Source organism: Vipera berus (assembly GCF_964194415.1).
Source record: "Vipera berus genome assembly, chromosome: 3".
NCBI classification, from domain to species: domain Eukaryota; kingdom Metazoa; phylum Chordata; class Lepidosauria; order Squamata; family Viperidae; genus Vipera; species Vipera berus.
The window spans coordinates 201,725,859-201,746,148 of record NC_138204.1 but is presented as its reverse complement, the minus strand read 5'-3'; the positions used below and the strand labels follow the sequence as shown (position 1 = coordinate 201,746,148).

At 39.2% G+C, this 20,290-nt stretch overlaps 1 protein-coding gene across 1 annotated transcript; it reads left to right on the top strand.

Moving 5' to 3' along the window:
* Nucleotides 1-1,654: 1,654 nt before the first annotated feature.
* TNFRSF11B (TNF receptor superfamily member 11b) lies at nucleotides 1,655-18,336 on the top strand (the record flags this gene model as incomplete). Its single annotated transcript, XM_081325892.1, has 5 exons — nucleotides 1,655-2,100; nucleotides 9,811-10,180; nucleotides 15,434-15,631; nucleotides 16,095-16,319; nucleotides 17,948-18,336. The coding sequence occupies exons 1-5, from the start codon at nucleotides 2,071-2,073 to the stop codon at nucleotides 18,334-18,336; spliced, it is 1,212 nt and encodes a 403-aa protein (XP_081182018.1). The 5' UTR covers nucleotides 1,655-2,070.
* Between the last annotated feature and the right edge of the window lie 1,954 nt (nucleotides 18,337-20,290).

The following is a 20,290-nucleotide window of genomic DNA, read 5'->3' as shown; positions in this document are numbered from 1 at the left end:
TCACTGTCAAAAATGTCTTGAAGAAGCCAAAGCAGAGTTTTCTCCATGTGGGTTAACACTCAACCCTGAAGAGCTAAGAGTTTAAAGCTCTATTTCCTTTAAAAATAGATGCATATGTGGAGTTGTGGAACTGTAGAAAGGAGTTTGCTGGGACTTATAGAGCAGGACCTTTCAACCTTTTCACCCACTGTACCACTTTTAGGATATGGCAACATCCCAGTACCACCAGCCGCCTAGCAAGGTGTCAAAAACTTGATGACCAAAAAAAAAGGAGAAATGTGATGAAGTACAGGTAGTCCTCGACTTACAACAGTTTGCTTAGTGACTGTTCGAAGTTACAATGGCACTGGAAAAAGTGCCCCCCAAGCCACAGCTGAGCAAGACACTTGCCTGCCCACCCAGCGGCGCTCTTCCTCCTGGCCGAGGTTTTCATTGTTGTGAGCATTTCTGTTCAGGATTGGCAGTGGGGGTGGGGTGGGAGGGAGTTTGGTTTTTATTCCCCCTCCCTCTGTTGGTGGTTGCAGCAGGTTTTGGTCACTTCACATGACCCTGGGACACTGTGACCGTCATAAATATGAATCAGTTGCCAAGCATCTGAATGTAAATCACAAGACCCTGGAGATGCTGCAACATTCCAGCTGATCGGCGCTTCTTCAGGGCTCAGCAAAAGCATGGAGATCCGTGCTAAGCTCCAGCAGGAGCCTGGCGCTGATCCTGGCACTTCCGCTGAGCCCTGACTGCCCTGCAGCTCCAGCCGTCTCTCGCTCAGGCTTGTGCGGTGCTGCCACCGGTTCAGCTCATTCACTTTCTAGGATGGTCGTGTACCACCTGCCAGGTGCCAATGTACCACAGGTGGTACCCGTACCACTGGTTGAAAAGCCGTTATAGTGGACTTGCCATAATCACTGGCCAATAGGTTCTCACCTCAATAGCTCTTCTTCAGTTCAAATGAAACCTTCAGGAGAAACTTATTGAACTTATCTTTTCTCACATACATCATAATCAGGCAATTATATCTTTGCTTGGAGGTCTTCAACGTGCCCTTAAATTGTTCCCATTCTGCTTTTTGTTTTGATTTTTAAGGAGGACTCTTTCGGAAGAAATAAGGAGAACTCTTTCCGAACAACCTGCCTCCAGAAGTGGTGAATGCTCCAACACTGGAAGTTTTTAAGAGGAGACTGGACAGCCATTTGCCTGAAATGGTATAGGGTTTCCTGCCTGAGCAGGGGGTTGGACTAGATGACCTCCAAGGTCCCTTCTGACTTACTTATTATTATTATTATATCATCACAAGCAAAATAAATCTTCTCACACACATTTCCTTAAGAGAGGGAAAGGAGACTCGCCTCTTTCATAGATTACACTACCTTGGCTTAAAAAAAACCAAACACTTGGGCTTAAGTTTTTTTAAGCCAAAAAATTTAAAGGTGCCAGTGGAAAAAAAACAGGTAATTTTGTAAGCATGCATAAAAACACCTTGAATTAAATGATAAACATCTGTGGTCCTTTCACCTGATGGGGAAATAAAACAATACAAAGACTTCCCATTCTTCCTCTCTCCCTTCACACACACCATTAAGTCCAAAGCAGGAACTTAAAAAGAGACCGTTTCAGGGAGTTATTTTTTTTAAAACGCCGTTCTATAGTAGCCAGGACTGTGTGAATAACTAAGTCTTTGTTGTCCTGAAGGTGAGCTGTCTTTGGACTCCCCCTTTTTGCTCAGAAAAGTGGGTGGGGGGAGGGGAACAGTTTCACAATGGAGGTGGAGGCCGGCAGACAGTAATTAGTTAACCCATCCTTCTGCCTGAATCCTACTCCTCCTTCCTTTCTCCCCTCCCAGAACCTGTGGTTAAGAAGTTGCATGAAATCATCAACAGGTTCCTTAAAAAAAAAAGAAAGAAAGAAAAAGATTGATCATGGGGAGAGAGGGAGGCTTTTAAGCTGAGCCACGTTTTCCTGCTGCATGGGGCCACAGAAATATATATAAACGAGGCTTAAATGAGCTGAGGTCCTGTTTGCAAGCTGCTACTCCCGGGCTATCTGATTGCCTTTCCAGCTTCTGCCGGTGCGATGACCAAATTTCTCTGCTGCACGCTGCTGGTAAGTCTTTGCCTCAAGGCTAACGGTTGCTTTGGAAAGTACAAAGCAATGAGGCTGTTTCTCTCTGTTTCTTTAAAGTTGTATTTGCCTCTTAAGTCTTTAGTAGCTCTTTGGGCTGTTGGAGCAAATTTGTGGCAAGGTCCCTTTTGCTTCCCTGGCATGCTTTTTTTTTTGTTTTTTTGGAAGGCGTATCTTCTGAATCTTACTGTACCTTCACCTGATAGGACTAAAACCCTTGCAAATGTCATTAGCTGGCTGATAGATCGTGATCGTCTATGATGTGGTTGTAAACTATGGGACAGCAAGCAAAAATCTATGGGACGGAACTGGATAGAGCATAGGTGTGTTTAATTTTAAATGGGTCTGTGTGAATGTAAAAGGCTGCTGGATGCAGAGTCACACCTTTGAGCTGTCTTTCCCAGCAATGTCTATTGCGTTGGGCAAGTGTTCTCCAGAGTCTCAGACTGAGATCTATCATTATATTGAGAGATGACAAGCACAGAATCTGGATCTTCTTCTATTGCTTCCTCCTAATAAATAATACAAATATTTGGGCATTTTCATACCTAGTTGTGTATACAGAGTTCCCAGTGACATTGAAGAAAATAGAAAACTTCCATAGATTCTTTAGAATCAGTAAACGATTATATGCACTATTAAGTGCCACCCATTCTTCAATTCCTTGAGCTGCTCTATTATGGAATTACAATGGGGGATCATATACTGAATTTATAACCCATCCTGGGAGAATCAATATCTATAAATGTAATTTATCTCAGAATCCGCTCATAGCAAGGAACAGTAATGCCTGGTGTTATTTTGAAGCTATATATTCAGTATATTTCATTTTGGGAAAAGAAGGCAAAGGCTGTTGATAAAATAACTGAATGCTTCTTTTACTTCCTGCCAAGTTTGTTTCATGTGTATAAGTGGTGAATTAATGCTATCTTTCACTGAAAAGGAGCTTTTCAGACAATAAAAGTCCTCGAGCTCTGATTTTTATAATGATTAGATTTTGTTTTTAAATGGAATTCTGTCCGATAAGAAATGTCTTACTCAAGCCTCATTTCTCCAGTAGTTATAAAGAAAAAGTCTGCGGTTGCTTTGCCCTACTCCCTGCCCCACAAAACAAAAGTATGATATATGAAAAAAACCAACCCAGAGGCCCAACTGAACCAGATGCATTAAAATACATATTAATACCATACAGGTTTGAAAAATGTTTCTCAAATTGTCCATTCATACTAACTGATAAAAAAAATATAAAAATATAAAATTGCTGTACACCAAACATACAGACAGCATTAAATACGATGGGAATATTCCAGCCCAGGTTTAAACATGTCTATGTTCCATGAGATTCAAGGAGAGCCTAAAGCCTTACATGGGCTTAATTTTTAAAGACGTATGTTTGGCTGAATCAAGGAAATATAGGTACCTCTAATAATAATAATAGTAATAATAGAGTTAGAAGGGACCTTGGAGATCATTTAGTCCAAAGACCTGCTCAGGCAGGAAACCCTATACAGTTTCAGACAAACGGTTGTCCAGTCTCTTCTTAAAAAGTGTTGGAGCATTCACAACTTCTGGAGGCAGGTTGTTCCACTGGTTAATTCTTCTAACTGTCAGGAAATTTCTCCTTAGTTCTAGGTTGCTTCTCTCCTTGATTAGTTTCCATCCGTTGCTTCTTGTCCTGCCTTCGGGTGCTTTGGAGAATAGCTTGACTCCCTCTTCTTTGGGGCAGCCCCTGAGATATTGGAACACTGCTATCATGTCACCCCTCACCCTTCTCTTCATTAGATTAGACATTCCCAATTCCATCAACGTTCCTTATATGTTTTAGCTCTCTGATTGACTACTACAGGTAGTCCTTGAGTTACAACCACAATTGAGCCCAAAATTTATGTTGCTAAGTGACTTTTGCCTCATTTTACAACATATCTCACCACAGTTGCTAAGTGAATCATTGCAGCTGTTAACTTTGTAACACGGTTTTAAGTGAATCTGGCTTCCCCATTGACTTTGCTTGTCAGAAGGTCCCAAAAGTGATCACATGACATGACTGCAAGCGTCATTTGAATTTTGATCACGTGACCATGGGGATGCTGAAATGGTCGTAAGTGTGAACAATGGCCAAAATCACTTTTCCAGTGCTGTTGTAACTTTGAATGGTCACTAAATGAACTGTTGTATGTCGAGGACTATCTGTACTGGTTTTTTTTTTGCATAGCACCCTGGCAATCTTAAGCACAGTTGCAACTGCTTTCTCTAGTTTTGTTTCATTTCTTTTATGAAATGTAAGCAGAAATAGTAAGTTTCACAGGATAAGGTAAAGGTAAAGGTTCCCCCGCACATGAGTGCTAGTCGTTTCCGACTCTAGGGGCCGGTGCTCATCTCCGTTTCAAAGCCGAAGAGCCAGCGCTTGTCCAAGGACGTCTCCGTGGTCATGTGGCCGGCATGACTAGACGCCAAAGGCGCACGGAACGCTGTTACCTTCCCACTGTAGTGGTCCCTATTTTTCTACTTGCATTTTTACGTGCTTTCGAACTGCTAGGTTGGCAGAAGCTGGGACGAGTAACAAGCGCTGACTCTGTTACGCGGCACTCGGGATTCAACCCGCCAAACTGCCGACCTTCTGATCGACAAGCTCAGCGTCCTAACCCACTGAGCCACCGCGTCCCCTTCACAGGATAGAGAACTTCAAATCCCTTTGGTTTCTCATCAGGTTTTAATTAAGTCAGCCAGGTGCTGCCACCTGCTGCAAATACTGAGCAATAGGAAGTGATGATTAAAGCTACTGTATGTTGCTTCTTACGTCTAATGAGATTCCACACCAGTTTTAAAAAAGGATGGCTTAATGTTTTATTTCATTGTTTTCAGGTAAACTCTCCTTTGAGTTGAGCCAAAGTTGGTGCCTTCACAGTCATGTTGGTTTGGATCGGTCAAAACAGAATCAACTCTCTCTCTCTCTCTCTCAATTATTTGGCATCAGTGCGAATGCATTTATGATCACAATCTTTCTTATATTTCAAGGCTAGCCTACAGCCCTTGTACTTCTGAATGGTTCCTTATCCAAATACCAATAAGATTTGATCCTGCTTAGTTTTTTTTTAGGATGTACAATGCCAGGCAGTGAAATCCAAACATTTGTAGGGTAGTGATTGAAGAGTTTGTCTGGGGAGGTCCAGGTTTAAGTACTTCAGCCCTGGAGACTTAACTAGATTTGAACCAATCACCATCTCCCAGGCTATCCAACTTGATAGGATTATTGTCATAGGAAAAAATGGAAGTGTTGTGTATGCTGCTTTTATTTATTTCCTGGAGGAAAGTTAAGCTACAGGTCAAATAAAAGAGAGAGAGAGAGAGAGAGAGAGAGAGAGAGAGAGAGAGAGAGAGAGAGAGAGAGATGGAGATGTTAACAGGGTTCTCTTTACAGTCTTGCTTAGTGAACCTCTGACTTTGGTGGTTAAAAAGCTAATGCAAAAAAACATTGATAGAATGCAATAAAAAAGAAGTAGAGTTGAAATAAAGTCTGTCTTAAGTAAGGATTCTGTTCAGCCAAAGGTCTCTGAAGACTGGTGACGAATGTGTAGACAACAGAAATTCAGCAGATATCCTTCTACAGACATAAGATAACCAAATGTTCAGCCACTAAATCTAATTTCTGTACATTTCTACAGAACTAACAAGTACAAAATGTTAACAATTGCTCTGCCTTAAGTTCCACACATAGGCTGACAAATCTGGGCCAAACCCCCACATGAGGAGTTGATAGAGTAGGACACATTTAAATCCATGGCTCAAGGCAAAGAGTTCTAGTATTTGCAGCAAAGTTCAGAGGGAGGAAGCACTCTCTTAGTTCTTTGCGTTTCCATTGGGCTAAATATGAAGCTACGACTACTGGTTGGTACTAAACTGACTTGGAAGCCAATTCTTGGATGCTGTGGATTTTACACAGTCATAAAATACTTTGGTGTATCCAGTAGTAAAAGCAGAGGTCATTTCAAAAGTAAGGTAGGCCAGGCTGTGATAAATATAATTTATCATTTGAGTAAACTAGACAAAACCTTTAATCCCACAAACATTGGCCCTGTGCCCAGTCCAAGGGACTGGTGCTCCTTGGATTGAAAATCATTGGCCCAACTCCTTGGCCAATTTTCCAAAGCATATTTCCAAACAGAGCACTACTCCCAAGGTATTCTCCCTAGTAACCTCTCTCTTCTCTCTACTTCCTGCACTCAGCTGGGAAATGGTGATTCTCTCATGGATTAATCTTCAGGTTGTTTATTCTCTTGTCTTTGGGACAGGACTTGTCCAACACAGCAAGACATTAGACTTCCATAGACTGTGGGAAGAAGATATATCACCATAGCAAGTTCTGTTCTAAACAAATGAATGTTCACTATTCTGCATAAAAGCACTCACAAATAGACACCTCTCTACTGCCATGATAGAGTGAAGGTGACATTAGAGCAGGCAGAAGGCTATTGATGGATAGCTATCGATGCTAGAATAATAATAATAATAATAATAATAATAATAATAATAATAATAATAATAATAATAATAATAATAATAATAAGAAGAAGAAGAAGAAGAAGAAGAAGAAGAAGAAGAAGTTGGAAGGGACCTTGGAGGTCATCTAGTCCAACCCCCTGCTCAGGCAGGAAACCCTATACCATTTCAGGCAAATGGCTGTCCAGTTTCTTCTTAAAAACTTCCAGTGTTGGAGCATTCACCACTTCTGGAGGCAGGCTGTTCCACTGGTTAATTGTTCTAACTGTCAGGAAGTTTCTCCTTAGTTCTAGGTTGCTTCTCTCCTTGACTATTGACTATGATCACTGATGGCCAACTACTCTGCATTATCTCAGGTCAACAGCTGGACCATCTTTTCTTCATCCTCTGTCATCTTTCCCACCTCCCTGCTACCTTATAGAATGGAAATGGCTGGACCCTCTCTTCCCATGAAGCTTCCTTTGCAAACTGGACTGTCTTTCAAACAGAGTGATGCAGTTATGAGATAGAGGACTGCTCACCTAATTCCTGATTTATGAGTTTTTCTGGAGGGTGATCATAAGTACAGCTGTTACATACAAGGCTCTTTTCAAGCTATTGTAATGAATAAACTAATACAATTATAGTTCTGTAATATAAGTATTCACTCAGAGAGATTGATTAGTTAACAAATGACCCAAGGAACTGTGGTCCAGCAATTGTTCCTTCAGGCCAGAGAAGTAAATAGAGAAACTGAACAGTCTGGTATTTATACATATGACATAAAAAACTGCCAATATTGGGGATTCAGGTTTGTTTCCATCCACAGTCCTCTTCCTGTTTTTCCTTTGTGTGTGTGTGTTTAAGATTGGAAACTTGAGACACAAGGCCTATTTTTTAAAATTGCTTTATCTACTCAAAACCTTTTCAAAAGTGTATCAGGGCTTTTAAATGAATAACACACTTTTCTTCTTCCCACTGTATGTAATGCCTCACCATGATAATTTGGTGGTTCTTGTTTGCTTTTAAGAGCGTTGAAAAGAGAAGAAATCAAAGCAGATTAATTGTTTATTAGCTACTGGTTGTGATAGCTGAACTGAATCTCTGTCACCAGAAAAGTTATATCTCCCTGAATATCAGGCAAAAAATAGTGGTTTGGGGATAATCAAATTTATGTCCTGCTGGTAAGCTCACATTTTTTGGCTACAGCCGGAAGTAGAATGAATGCCAAACTGGATTTTTGCCTGGAGGCAATTACAATGTTCTTACATAATGTTGAAAAGTGAATGCCAGAATTTACAGATTTGCCTTGGCGCTTGCCCAATCCTTGGCAGCTGTCATCAAAGGAAACTAGGTTTCAGGATGTGTTTGCAATGCTAAACAGAGGATGCTTTATCTGTTTTAGTAAATTCAAGCATTCTTCTGCGGTCTGTGTGAAAAACCCAAACCCGAAGCATATAATCAATGTTGAAAAAAGTCGTTTTTTATTTTATTTTATTTTTTAAAAAATCACAAGGCTGTGATTGAAAGGGAAAAAAAAAGATAGTTGAAGGAATATGGACTGTGTTGGTCACTGGCATCCAATCTGTTTTTAATTTCACGAGGGTGGAGTGGTGACATTGACTTTCATTTGAAGATCAGGAGAAAACTTGCAAAAGTTCAGAATTCAATTAACAGAATGTAATTTTTAAAAACGAGGCCACCAAAGGAAAGAAGTCTCCTTTAAACAGAATTGTCATTCGTGTTATTGTGATGATAACAGTACAGATGTGATTGCCCTTAGCTTTATTATTTGAACACTAGGCCCTATCTAACAAAATGAAATTCAATGTAGAAAAAGGTAGGGCTTTTCACTTAGGCAAGGAAAAACAAATATATAGCTACAGACTAAGTAAAACTTAGCTTAACGCAGAAACAGCAAGAGGGATCTCGGAATCCTAGTGGACATTCACTTCAATATAAGCCAGCAAAGTGCTTCAGCTGCCAAAAATACCAATGCAATCCTAGGCGACATTAACAGAGGGATAGAATCAAGATCACAAAAAGGTGATATTACTGCTATATAATGTATTATTAATGGAATACTGCATCCAGTTTTGGTCACCACAATATAAAAAGCTCTGGAAAGAGTGCAGAGAAGAGGGATAAGATGATTGGGGGGCCCCCCTGAAAAACAGTTGCAGGAATTGGGTGTGTATAGTCTAGTGACATGATAGCAGTGTTCCAATATTTGAGGGGCTGCCACAAAGAAGAGGAGGGTGAACCTATTCTCCAAAGTAACCAAAGGCAGGACAAGAAGCAATGAATGGAAACTGATCAAAGAGAGAAGCAACCTGGAACTAAGGGGAAATTACAGCAAGAACAATCAACCAGTGGAACAACTTGACTTCAGAAGTTGTGGGTGCTCCAACACTGGAGGCTTTTAAGAAGGGACTGGATATTTGTCTAAAATGGCATAGAGTCTCCTGCTTGAGCAGGGGGGTGGACTAGAAGACCTTCAAGGTTCCTTTCAACTCTGTTATTCTGTATTCTATTCTGAAAAGTTAATTAGTTAGACCATAATTCCCTGATTGTTCTAACTAGGTCCACCTCTGCTAAAGCTTCTTCATCCAGAGAAGGTTGTCTAAAAAAGAAATAATAAGTCTTTTTACAATACTGGAGTGTTTTAAGTTTGAAAGATATAACATCTTTAGTTTTTAATGAGATATGACAAAATTTCAGGCTAATTAATACAATGGAATGTTATTGTATATGACAGGGGTAGGCAACCTTGGCTCTTTTATGACTCATGGACTTCAACTCCCAGAATTCCTGAGCCAGCCATGCTGGCTCAGGAATTCTGGGAGTTGAAGTCCATGAGTCATAAAAGAGCCAAGGTTGCCTACTCCTGGTATATGACAATTGGTTGCAGCTGACAGGCAGAGATGATAAAATTTGTCATAATGGTCTGTGGCAAATATCTGAGATCTTACGTAATATTAAATATTTTCTAGTCACTTCCCATTTGTGGGGCACCAGTTTTTGTGTGACAGATCTTGTGAAATTTTTATTTTTAACATAGTATGATGGTTTCAAAATATGGTTTAATTCAATGTGTTAATCCAGCCAAATCATAGTGATGAAGGACGGCTTAGTACTTGAGGGCACTGTCATTGTACTGCATAAATAAATAAATAAAATACAAAGTTTAAAAATGCTTCAATTTTATTTTATTAGTTATTGGACATCTCAGTCAAGTGGACAGTCCAAGAAACTCTTCCTCCAAAGTATCTCCATTATGATCCTATCACCTCCCATCGGCTGATGTGTGACCAATGTCCTCCAGGAACTTACGTCAAACAGCATTGTACAGCCTCAGCAAAGACAGAATGTGCACCTTGTCCAGATCAGTCTTATGCAGATGAATGGAACAATAATGAGAAATGTTACTACTGCAGTGTGGTATGCAAGGAACTGCAGTATGAAAAAATCAAATGCACCAGCACCGGAAACCGTGTCTGTGAGTGTGTAGAAGGACGGTATCTCAACCTTGAATTCTGTTTGAAGCACACAGCGTGTCCTCCTGGATTTGGCGTTGTTCAAAAAGGTATGTATGTCTTTATTTTCAAGGGATGATTTCAAGATTGCTCAACTATCAGAAGCTGTTTCAAGGTCAATTAGGGTGAGTAAAAATCTTTTCCAGGCAATTAGATCGAAAAGTTACTGCTCCCAACCTGCCAGGTGTTATGATAAAAGGGTAGGCTCTGGTTTATCCGATCCCAAAGATAAAAAGAAAAACAAAAGCAGAGACTGATCTAATTGAGGCAGAATTTATTGAAAAGACAATATGCTAGAATGGCTAGCAGTTGGAGTGAAGATCATGCTAAGTGAATAACCACATAGGATGGACAAGTATATTAACTGCATTTGATTTTATTGTATTTTAAATTACATTATAATTATTCTGTTTCTATTAATCAAAGAATAGCATTGTACAAAGAATAAAGAATGACCAAAGAGAGAAGCAACCTGGAATTAAGGAGAAACCTCCTAAGAAGTGAGGACAATTAAACAGTGGAACAGCTTGCCTTCAGAAATCATGGGTGCTCCATCACTGGAGATTTTTAAGAAGACAGTCACTTGTCTGAAATGGTATAGGTTCTCCTGCTTGAGCAGGGGGCTGGACTAGAAGACCTCCATGGTCCCTTCCATATTCTATTCTATTCTATTCTATTCTATTCTATTCTATTCTATTCTATTCTATTCTATTCTATTCTATTCTATTCTATTCTATTCTATTCTATTCTATTCTATTCTATTCTATTCTATTCTATTCTATTCTATTCTATTCTATTCTATTCATAGGATGGCAGCCATGACAGATGTCTTTTGGAAATTCAAGTTCCAACTAGGAACCTAAAAATATCCAAGTAATGCCACAAGATTTAACATGTCCAGCAACGTGAGGGTGTTATTTAGTTAGGTAATGAAATGTCTGCAAGAAAACAACCAAACACCAAGGACCCACCCTACTTTAACATTGGTACAGGTAGGAATGAATAACTTAAAGCCATCTGAACCATGAGATATGATCTGATGAAAGTAATGTCATGAGGACACAGCATCGAAAAGAACTTACCAGGGTATACTTATGCAGTTATAAGTAAGAAAAAGCTCTTACTAAGCTTACTATTTTTGCCATCTGCTTGGAACTGTGAAAACAAACATCCACCTGGCTTTGAACACTTCCTAAATAAGCGTGCTCAGATGAACATGATGGATAGTATATTTCTTGTGAGAACTTGCAAGAACCATCTCCTTGGACTGTTATCAAAAGGAATGTTGCTGGCAGCCGAACAAAATATCCTTCTTGTATGATAATGAGTAATCTAACAGCAGTTTCAAACTGTATTCCACTGAGTAATATGATGGAGTGCCCTCTTTCATGGGAACATTATTTGAAATGCAATATTTATGGGTGATAACTAGTCACATTTTTCATTGGGAAGAAGGCGGTTCCAGGGCCTTGTGTGCCTTGGCAAACAGTAAAAGTGTTAATTGATATAGCACTAGGAGAATAATTATAACAGTATTAGGGTATCAGTGAATGTCATCATACCTGGATGGACATAATTAATTACCTGCATCACAAATGATCCTTGTAGGAGGATACAAAATCCTCAAAGCTATAAAGAGTTCTCTTGGGGAAAAAATAATAATTGGCAGTATCCTGTATTTCAAAGTCAGGATTAAAACCATATTAAATGTATTTTAAAAGGGACGCCGTGGCTCAGTGGGTTAGGATGCTGAGCTTGTCAATCAGAAGATTGGCAGTTTGGCGGGTCGAATCCCAAGTGCTGCGTAGCAGAGTGAGCGCCTGTTACTCGTCCCAGCTTCTGCCAACCTAGCAGTTCGAAAGCACGTAAAAATGCAAGTAGAAAAATAGGAACCACTATAGTGGGAAGGTAACAGTGTTCTGTGCGCCTTTGGCGTCTAGTCATGCCGGCCACATGACCACGGAGACATCCTTGGACAAGCGCTGGCTCTTCGGCTTTGAAAGGGAGATGAGCACCGGCCCCTAGAGTCGGAAACGACTAGCACCTTTACCTTTACCTTAAATTTACTTTGAAAAGGACAGTGATAGGGAAGGAAAAATGTAATCTGTCATTGAATGGGCAAATTTCAGACTGAAGTTAAACGTAAATGCAATCTGCATTTAAAACAACGTGTACAAATTGTTGTCCAGAGCTAATAAACATTTCACAATGGCTCAGCCTGTACTACTTCCAGCCTGTTCTTTTCTGTTTATTGAACAGACTTTTCATTTAATGCATCTGCTAATACTGAAGAAAACAAATAGTACATAAAGAGGATTTCCTATAGTGACAGATGTAAGCATTCTTAGAATTCAAATCTGACATGCAGAAAATAAACCTAAGTTATGTTTCAAAAGTATTTTGTTTAGTGTTTAGAAAATAAAAAAAAATCTAAAGTTACTTACATGAAACATAACACATCGGTTCGTATTGCATATTGCTGATCTTCCAAATCATGGACTGTTTACGAACATAGCATGATATTTTTAAACAGCCCCATTCAAGTATAACTTGCAAGTTTGGAGAGCAACTAAGTTTGGGACATATTAGGTAAACTTGTATCTTCAGGTGAGTCTTGACTCTTGGCTGCTTGGACAAATCCATGCTATTATCATGGCAACATTTTTGGAAATGGCTTTTTGGAAATCCTCCAGGAGTGAGAGAGACTGACTGGCCCAAAGTTACCCAGCTGGCCTTGCATCTAAAGCGATACTAGAATTCATAGTCTCCCAGTTTCTAGTAATTATACATAGAGAAAGACTGGGGGGAAAAAGAAGCACCTTAAGACCATGAGGCAAAATGGAGAGAAGGTGGAGAAAAATATTCTGTTTTGAAGCTAATCTGCATAACCTCTTGTATGTTTTATGCTGCCTAACCCATTTGATCATTTCCAATCTGGACCCATCTTTTAATGAAAAGTGCTTTCATATGTGGAGAGCCTGATCCCACATGGAGGCCATTGTAGTTATCCGGATGAAAGTGAAAATGTTGCAATGCTGGAGTACCAAATCAAGGATAGACTGGGTCTGCCCAGATGATCAACAGGATGAAGAAAAGATCACAATATTTGGGACAAATTTGATTCTAGTGATCAAGCAAACATCTTTAAAGGGAGGTTTCATCTATTTCTTTTAAGTCTGTAATGAATCAAAGGCTCTAGGGCAAGGGTCTTCAAACGTGGCCCTTTTATGACTTGGACTTCAACTCGCAAGAATTCCTCAGCCAGGCACGCTGGCTGAGGAATTCTGGGAGTTGAAGTCCACAAGTCATAAAAGGGCCAAGTTTGAAGACCCTGCTCTAGGGATTCCGCAAAATTAAACCATCTCCAATTTTTAGCTTTTGTGAGTGAGAACTAAACTTCGTCTCAATCCATGATCCATAGGACCTAAAAAGCCTAAACAAGACTGGAAGAAATGGCATGACATCTGCAACAATACTTTGCCACAGCGTCTGTTTCTCTGCATAATAATGTTTATGATAGTATTTTCCTTTGCAATTTCCATATGAGTATAGTGACTATAACAGCTTTGTTCTCAAGTCCAAATTTAATTTACTTTTGTAAATCTTTTAATTTGAAAGAGAGTGCACAAAAACAATTGCTCTGAAAAATAACCTGATTATCCTGAAAAACCCTCCCAGTATATACGTTAGTTTGCAATACCTCTTGGAAAATTTTATAGTTATCTAGTCATCTGAAAGTAGAATAAAAATATAACCTTTACAGAGCTACCTTAACAAATTATGACTTGCCTTTAAAAATCTATGGAAACTCATTTCCAAACACATAACTTAACCTAATTCCAACCTGTGGTCAAAGATAATAATTTTAACAACAATAATTCTACGTTATTCTTAGCAAAGATATTTTTGTATAAGAAACAACATAGATATGTATACAAGTTGGTTTGGAAAAATAACCATTTTCTTTAGTGTATTACACAAATGGAAATTTGCTCAGCAGAGGCTTAAATCTATCCTATCAAGTTGGAAGCCCCAAAGCCATCTATGAAAGAGTAACCATGAATTATAAAACACCAGCTGGTTGATAAACTCTCCCTTTTCTGATTCCAGATTGTGCAATAGATTAGGGTTATTAAGCACCAATAGGCTATAATGTAGGGTTGACTTGCTCCATGAAACTCACGCAAGAGTAGTTTTAAAAGCCTGCTTCAAGGAAAATAATATTTGTTGTCTGATGAATGATACAATATAATTGATTTCAGTGGCCAGAATGAAAAGGGAAGAATTCATTAAAAGTGGTTAGGAATTATTTTATCAGTGGTGTTATCTGTGGGGATAAGGCACCAGTTTCTTCATCAGCCCTTCTAACAGCTGCTATTCTCTTTGTATTTGAACAACAGGAGTGAGTAATAACAATCTGGCATTTTGAATTTCCATCAGCTTTATGACATAAGGTGGTAGAATATTAAAACAACAGCCTCTTTTTTGGCATGTTACTTCCTACCAGTATTCTGGAGACATGTTATGGCTCAGCAGGTATTCTGGCTCATTAGGAGAAATGCTGGAATGTGGATAATTAGGAAATGCCAAACCAGGGATCTGTATTAATTCATTCTCAGAGACAAGAGGCTGATGCTAATTTTATCCTTAGGGGGGGAAAAGAAAATCTGCTGATCTACTACAGTTTTGGAATATAGGATTTAGGTGGACTATCCAGTAACCATACAACATCATCTGAACAACAACAACAACAACAACTCCTCCTCTTGCACTTCTGATTTTATATGAGCTTCTATATTCCAAAATACCTTTTCCTAATTATTGTTGAGGTGCCTAATGTTTATGATAGATAATATAGATGTAGAGAGAGAGAGAGAGAGAGAGTGAATTTCTGGTTGAGTCAGACTAGTTCTATACGAATCTTCCATCTGGCTGAGTGCTTCATTTAAAAGCTATGTAGGTGAAAAATACCATTCCTCTATAACAGGATTTCTTTGTGCAGTGTTATTGTTTTTCATTATAACATGAATGAAATACAAATAATATCTTTTGTCACCCTTTGAAGTGAAAAAGCTCCTTTCTCTGGGAGTTTTCTAAAAATCAAAAGATCTGGATGAGATTTAAAACATTAATCTACCAAATTATGTGGGATGACAGCCTTTCCTCTTTCAAAGAAAATCTTTTTTTTTTTCATTTCTATCCTTGGTGTTGTTGCCATTGTTGAATGGGAAATTCTTGAAGTGCTATAAACAAAATGATTGATATTTTTTTTTTAAAAAAATAATCTCTTTCCTTTTCTGCAGGTACCCCTGAAAGCGACACCATTTGTGAGAGATGTCCTGAAGGATATTTCTCTAATGATACATCATCCAAAGCTGCCTGTCAAATGCACACTAACTGCAGTGCCCTAAGTCTTAAATTGGTGCAGAAGGGAGACTCCACACATGACAACGTGTGCCAGGGAGAAGATAGTGATAAATTGGATCAGCAATGTGGAATCGGTGTGTATATAATCAAAAAAACAACAAATAATGAAATTCCTCATGAGTTTGCAGCTGGCATGCAGTTAGAAATACAGAGATTTTATTTAGTCTTGATTTTGTAGATTATACCTAGTAGACTAATACACAGACTGGAAAATTATCGTCCGGTGGAAGGGTTCTCATATAAAAAAGGGACTGGATTTATTCATTATTGCCTGAGAGGACAGAAGCAAAACCAGAAGCCACAGAGTGCAGCTGCTCTATTGAATAACTTTGTCCTCCAAAGGAAGCATTCTGTTAACACTTGCAAAGTGTTAAGTTTAAAATAAACTTAATGAGCATTCTTTTTTCAGTAGGGTCCAATCCCTGTTGGTTTTCATAGGATTGTAACTTTTAGAAAAAATCTTTCTGACAGCAGTTTTTGACATTTGTTCCAAAATTTAAGGTCTTGATTTTAAAGTCAGTATCTGTATTGTTTTAGATGTCACCTTGTGTGAAGAAGCGTTCTTCAGGTTCATTGTGCCCAAAAAGCTATCATCCACCTGGCTGAATACCCTCATGGACAGTCTGCCTGGCATGAAGATCAGTCTTGAAAACAGAGAAAGAATTAAACAAAAGAGTAGCTTGCAAGATCAGACTTTTCAGCTACTCAAGTTATGGAAAGAGCAAAATAAAGACCACAATACAGTCAAGAATATTGTCCAAGGTACGTATTAAAGTAAAGCAAGGGCTTATGTTTATCCACTGGGTCAGTTTAGGTAAGATGTTTGTTCCTGAGTATAGATCAAATCACCACAACAGTCAAAGCAATAAGTTGAAGGTGGCCATTGTGGTTCTCACAATCAGAACACATAAGCCACATGGCCATGTATTGCATCTTTCAGTTAGGCGCTGGAGAACTGAGTGTATGAAAGTCGGAGACCAATTGCAAAGCAACAGATAATTTCCCCCTTTCCCTTTTTTTCTTTCCTTTTAGTATTGAGTAGGTTGAGGGAATTTTCTCTGGCTGGAGTATCAATAGTAGCCTGGAGCAAGATAAGAACTGCCATTCCTTATCTTTAGCATTTGAAGTCTTTTGAAGGTTGGGTTTTTCAAATAAAAGTCCTTTTTATTTGAAATCAGCTTTCTATGGCTTTCCACTTAACTCCTAAGCCTAAGCATCACATAAAGATACCATGGCCACATCTTCCTCCCTAATATTTTCTCCATGATGTTGCCTTCATCTCATCTTTAGTTCAGGAATGGGACAGGCTAAAAGTTATCATTTGGTGTGTTGGTATGAAAATAAAATCCCTTACTGGGATATCATCCAAAGCAACCTCAAGAAGGGTAAAAGCAATTTGAGATTAGATTGTGATCAGGAGGAAAGGCATCAAAAAGACAAGATCATGACAAAGGGGAGAAAATTTTTTCTGCAGGTATAGATTTCTAGAGCCAGTTTGGTGTTGTGGTGAAGGCACTGTGTTAGAAATCAGGAGCCTGTGAGTTCTAGTCTCATCTTAGGCACGAACAGTGGTGGGATTCAAATATGTGAACAACCGGTACTCCATACGGATGCCGCTTCTGGAAGTCCATTCTGGGCCTGGGCAACAAAACATTAGCTACCGGTTCTGCCGAAGTGGTGTGAACTGGCTGAATCCCACCACTGGGCACCAAGCCAGCTGGGCCGGTCACTCACTCTCAGCCCTAGGAAGCAGGAAATGGCAAGCCACTTCTGAAATCTTGCCAAGAAAACTGCAGGGACTTGTCTAGGCAGTTACCAGGAGTCAACACTGACTTGAAAGCACACACACAAAATATTTTCTGACAACTTAATTTCACTTTAGCAGTGATGAAAAAAACACTGTGTCTTTTCAGTACTTTTAAGTTAATCTTGACTTTTGATGACTACATAGACAAGTCTATGCAGGGGTTTTTTCGGTAAGATTTTAGGGAAGTGGTTTGTTATTTTCTTCTTCCTTGAGCTGAGAGAAAGGAACTGGTACCGTCAGGTGGTTTTGTGCCTAAGGCAGGACTCGAACTCTCAGCCTTCTGGCTTCTAGCCCATGCCTTTAACCATTTCCCAAAATGACAGAGTACAAAATGAAAATTCTTTTAGAGAAATCTGAGATTATTATATCTCTATGGAATCTAATCGGCCCAGATGACATTATGTCCATAAACTTAGATTCCCTTCCATTGGTTTTAATTTGTAGAGTAGGTTTCAAGAAAGCATTGACAGAAAGCAGGGCTTACGTCTATTAGCATTGTAGCAAAGGAGATAGGATCAATCATATTTTTGTGACATTAATGAAGAAAACTAAACAAGCTTAATCCTTTTTTGTTGTTGTTTAGGTATCAATCTTTGTGAAACTAGTGTTTTAAAGCACATTGACCATCTCAACATCACCCTTGAGCAGCTCAATATCCTGATGGACAACTTGCCGGGGAAACATGTGGGTAGAGAAGAAACTGAACTGATTTTTAGGATGTGCAAATCCACAGAGCCAGTACTGAAGCTCTTGAATTTGTGGAGGATAAACAATAAAGACCAAGACACCATCAAGAGCCTGACGTTTGGACTGAAGCATCTGAAATCATACCATTTCCCCAAGACAACAATTCAAGGTTTTCGGAAGGTGGTGAAATTCCTTCACAGCCTCACAATGTATAAATTATACCAGAAGCTTTTCTTAGAAATGCTAGGGAACCAGGTCCATTTGGTAAAAATGAGACGTGGGTAGTTTTAAGTTCTCTGATCTTTCGTTTGCCACTTGCTGCTAGCAATAATTAAATGGGGGAGGGGAAAGTTTTCCTATATGACAATGCTTATTTATATTTATATGACTGACTGGGATAGCTTAGACTATCTTAGAACTTTTGTTGTTATTTTATAATATTAAAATCCTTATCTGGACTCTGACTCCATCCAAGAATTCCAGTGAATTCCATGGACATAGAGAGAAATAATAGGAAAAAAAACACACACCTCGATTTGCTATTTATATTAATTTCAAATCTAAATTGTTGCATGTATTTATTAACTTCATTGGCAACTGTTTGAGATTAAGTGCTGAAGCAGATGACCACTTGTTATAGAATCATAGGGCTATAAGGGACCTTAACGGTTTTCTAATCCAACCTTCTTCCTAAGGCAGGAATCCTTATACCATCCCAGACAAACAATGTCATTGTTTAATCACTTCTGGCCCAGTATGTATTAATGACCATAAAATTTTATATTCCAGTCCTTAAGAAGCGTCTAGCATGGTGTCACTGAAATTCAATATCAAATCAATTTCAGGCAAAAAAATTTTTTTTGTCATGCATTCAGGTGCCCTTTATGCATCTTGATGGGACACAGCTCAGTGGGTTAGGACGCTGAGCTTGTCGATCAGAAGGTTGGCAATTTGGCGGGTCGAATCCCGAGTGCCGCGTAACAGAGTGAGCACCTGTTACTCGTCCCAGCTTCTGCCAACCTAGCAGTTCGAAAGCACATAAAAATGCAAGTAGAAAAATAGGGACCACTACGGTGGGAAGGTAACAGCGTTCCGTGCGCCTTTGGCGTCTAGTCATGCCAGCCACATGACCATGGAGACATCCTTGGACAAACGCTGGCTCTTCGGCTTTGAAACGGAGATGAGCACCAGCCCCTAGAGTTGGAAAGGACTAGCACGCATGTGCGGGGGAACCTTTACCTTTTTACCTTATGCATCTTAAATGCAACCTTTCTCTTTCTCTGCTTACATGACTTCATGGTGTTAGTGCCCTTTCCTGTCATTGGTTACTGATAATAAAAAAGGTATGTCTTGGCTAGAAACTACAAAGGCAAATCCACAACAGAGGAAAAGCATAGTTCCATTTGCATAAAGAGGCCAGCGGCCATTCATCTTCTACTACCACAATATTGTTTCTCAAACCTATCAGCTCTATGATGCATGGAAGGACTGGGGAATTCTGGGAGCTGGAGTCAATGCATCTTAAAATTGACAAATTCTAGTGTTTCTCAAACATGTCAACCTTAAGATGCATGGACTTCAACTCCCAGAGTTCCCCAGCCCACTCATACATTGTAAAGTTTACAAGTTTGAGAAACACCATTCAACTCGCTTTTCTGCAATGTTTCAAGCTACTCCTTACTTACATCTGTCATGAAGCACATACTTGATTCCAGAACAGAGTCAGTGGTATTCATTTCACGCACAAAAGCTTCAAAAAGTACCTCCCACTTTTTGCTTCCCATAACTGTAGAAATGATTGCTGTAGTTTCAATTCAATAGGTCCAAAATCTTTAAATTCTTCTAGTTCTGTGTTTGTCCATTTTTGCTACTGTGGTCTTTAGATGGGCAGAAACTGCAGTTCCCAATATTTCTAGCCTGTAGGTGTCAAATTCGCCAGGCTAAATTGGCTTATTTTTCAGTATTCCTACCAGTTCAGTCCCACGTTCACATCTATTGAATGAACCTGAGTTAATATAAGGAAACAAACTGTTTTTGCTACTTTCTGCCACCCAAGGGAAATTTGAAAAAAAATGTAAAAAAGATAACATATCTTTTCCTTTCTCCCTCCAAACCCCTGATTCATTAACAAAAAAAATATTCTTTTACTAAAAACACAAACTCTACTACCTAAAACTACTTTTTCCTTGTTCCAAGTGGCACTGGTGTGGATCTATACACAGCAGGCTTGAAGGTTGCT